The 3,374-nt window shown below is 46.5% G+C and overlaps 1 protein-coding gene across 1 annotated transcript; it reads right to left on the bottom strand.

Annotated features, from left to right (window-relative positions):
• Positions 1-223: 223 nt before the first annotated feature.
• On the bottom strand, positions 224-2,224 carry LOC108346418 (uncharacterized). Its single transcript, XM_017585501.2, has 2 exons — positions 1,396-2,224; positions 224-1,086 (listed from the first exon to the last, which is right to left on the bottom strand). Exons 1-2 carry the CDS (start codon positions 2,222-2,224, stop codon positions 224-226), a joined length of 1,692 nt encoding a protein of 563 aa, XP_017440990.2.
• Between the last annotated feature and the right edge of the window lie 1,150 nt (positions 2,225-3,374).

The raw sequence follows: 3,374 nt of genomic DNA, 5'->3' as shown, positions 1-3,374 counted from the left end.
TCCAAGCGAACGGCTGATCTTTACGAGTCAACTGAGTTAACGGAGCTACTATCTTGGCAAAACCTTCAATAAAACGTCTGTAGTAGCCCGCAAGTCCCACGAAGCTACGCACCTCAGTGACCGAACGCGGACTCTCCCATTCTAGTACCGCTCGCACTTTCGCTGGATCTACCGAGATACCTCCAGCCGACACCACATGCCCCAGAAACTGAATTTCCTTCATCTAGAATTCACATTTAGTTAATTTGGCATATAACTCCTTCTCTCGTAACACTCCAAGTACGATTCTAAGATGTTCCTCATGTTCGTCCAAGGTCTTGGAATAGATGAGAATATCATCTATGAAGACGACCACAAACTTGTCCAAATAAAGTCTGAATATCCGATTCATATAATCCATGAAGATTGCTGGTGCGTTCGTCACACCGAACGGCATCACTACGTACTCGTAGTGTCCGTAACGAGACCTGAAAGCAGTCTTCTGGATGTCTTCTTCTTTGACTCGAATCTGGTGGTAACCTGATCTCAAATCTATCTTTGAAAACACGCTCGCACCATGTAACTGATCTAACAGGTCGTCAATTCGAGGCAGGGGATATTTGTTCTTGATGGTCAGCTTGTTCAATTGTCTATAGTCAATGCATAGTCGAGAGCTGCCATCTTTCTTCTTTACCAACAGAACAGGCGCTCCCCAGGGTGATACGCTCGGCCTGATGAACTGTTTGTCCATCAGCTCTTCAATCTGCGTCTTAAGCTCAGTCAATTCCGCAGGCGACATCCTATAAGGCTGAACTGAGATGGGCGCTGCCGTCGTCACCAAATCAATGGTGAATTCAACTTCACGAGGAGGGGGAAGCCCAGGTATTTCTTCCGGAAAAACGTCCAGGAATTCATCTACTACCGATCGTCCTTTAGTGTAGCTACTGGACGACCGTTCTTGTTCCAAACTTCTGAATTCCTGATCTTCGTGTGTCATAATCAGGAAACAGCTGGCCCCTTCCATTATGTCTTCCTTCAACTGACCGAGCGTTACAGACAATTCTTCTTCACCATCTTCAGGGAAAACTAACCTCTTATCACCACAATCTAAGAGGATGTGATTGGTATTCAGCCAATCCATTCCTAAAATCACCTCCAAACCTTGAAGAGGTAGGCAGATGAGATTGACTTTAAACCTACGCCCTTCCACTTCTAGGGGACATCTGACGCATATAGTGGACGTCCTAACCTTGCCAGCCGCTGGGGTTGACACCACCAGGTCGAACTGCATCTCTCTCACTTCTAAACCCAACTTTTCAACACACGCCTTCGAGATGAAGGAGTGGGTCGCCCCCGAATCATACAGCACATAGCAATCTTTACCAAACAGCAAGCAATCACCAAATATTAGATTACCTGAGCTTGCTGCCTCCGCACCAGTCAAAGCATACACACGCCCGACAGCTTGGGCTCGTCCACCTCCTCTTGTTTGATTCCTCCCAGCATTCGGTGGTCTCATCACAGCGCGCCCACCCATGTTACACTCACTCTCCAAATGCACATTTCTTCTACATCGAGTGCAGAATTTACCTCCCATCAGCTGTGGGCAAGATGAACGGTAGTGTGGTCCTCCACACTGGAAACAAGTAACGTTTCCTTGCTGCCCAGACTGTCCGGTAGTGACCAGCGCTCGAGATCCACTTGCATTGGATGATTGACCTGGACGAGTGTAAGGAGTGCTTCTCACATTAGCATTTCCCCTGGATACGATCGGTCCTCTAACTCCCTGTTGCTGCTTCTTTTGTCGTTCCACCTCTGCCATGTTCTTCTCCAGTACTTTGGCTCTCTCCACCATGGCAGGAAATGACCGAATACACAAACTGGAGATCAACACCTTCAGGTCGCTCCTTAACCCATTTTCAAACTTCCTACACTGCCACTCTTCACTCGTGGCCATAGTGTTGAACCGCAATAACTGCTTGAAAGTGTTGGTGTATTCCGATACTGACTTTCCCCCTTGTACCAACTGAAGAAACTCCACTTCCTTGGCGTAGCGAACACTGTCTGGGAAATACTCTTCGTAAAATTTGTTCCTGAAAACTTCCCAAGTGATGGGGGCATGAGCGTCGGTCAGGATGGTCTTCATGCTCGCCCACCAGTGGCTGGCCTCCCCAGTCAACAAATATTCCGTGAATGCCAACCTGTTCTCATCTGGACACCTCTTGGCGTTGAAGATCCTTTCCATGTCCCTCAACCACTGGTCTGCCTCGTCAGGGAGGCCCTTTCCACTGAATTTAGTCGGATGATGTTGGAGAAAGCTTTCTAAACTCCATTCAGCAGTAGGCGGGGCAGCGTTAGAAGAGGACGCTCCTGCCGCGCCCCTAGTTGCAGCCAATATCTCCATTAACTGCCGCTGCGTCGCCTCAGAGTTGGATCGAGAGGCTTCCAGACTCTGCATAGCTGCCTGATTTTGCTGCATCAGTGTAGCGTTCTGCTCCATAAGGGTGGTATTTTGCTGTTGAAGTCTGTCGATCACCGTCTCCAACAACCTAGCGCTGTTGGACGTATCCGGTTCATTGGGTTGAGGTGGCGGAGGAAGTCTAGGTGCCATGTATTCTATGGACACAGAGAAAACGAACTTTAGTAGTGTTCAAAGACTTGGGAATTAACCCATTCAAACACATATTAAGCACACAGCAAAACGTAGTGCACTCATAATCCTACAGTGTCCTTCAAAAGAACAAAACTGCTCTGATACCACTAATGAAACATCCCAAAATACAGTAATAACTATAATTCAGAATTAATTACAATTAACAGTTAACCATGCAGTCTTACACTAAACAGGGTTCAAAGGTCGAACGACTTTAATATACAGAGCCAAGATACGGAACGACAGAAAAAAAAAAAAACATTAGAAGAGTCGAGGACGAACGGTTTTACAAAACAAAATAATCGATCGTCCACTATTCATGAAAACAAAACTAAACAAACGAGTGCGCTAGGGCTCGACCTTGACCTCCACATCTACGAGGCTCGCATCTTCTAAAACTTCTTCTTCCAGCGCATCTTCCAGCAGCTCACTTCCATCTGCTCCCATCCACACGGATGATCATCGCATAGACAAGACGGACGTACAAAGACAATCGACAACGCAAAGAAAGGAACACAGGGTAAGCTTATGTAATTTAATTCATACATTAAAACATCAATTCAATTAAGTCAAACATACCAGAATAATTCAACATAAATAAGTATCCAACAACTATTTCTAGACGGACCGTCCGAACTGTATGAATCTGTGTAGCTACAGGCGTCCTTGCACCCGAGTGATGTAGTAACTGTATTATACTCGACAGCTGCCACTCGAGGTTAGTCCGTTTCTTACGTCGCCC

This window comes from Vigna angularis, chromosome 1, assembly GCF_016808095.1.
Source record: "Vigna angularis cultivar LongXiaoDou No.4 chromosome 1, ASM1680809v1, whole genome shotgun sequence".
In the NCBI taxonomy this organism is placed as follows: domain Eukaryota; kingdom Viridiplantae; phylum Streptophyta; class Magnoliopsida; order Fabales; family Fabaceae; genus Vigna; species Vigna angularis.
The sequence above is the reverse complement of the archived record's forward strand: the minus strand, read 5'-3'. Positions and strand labels throughout refer to the sequence as shown.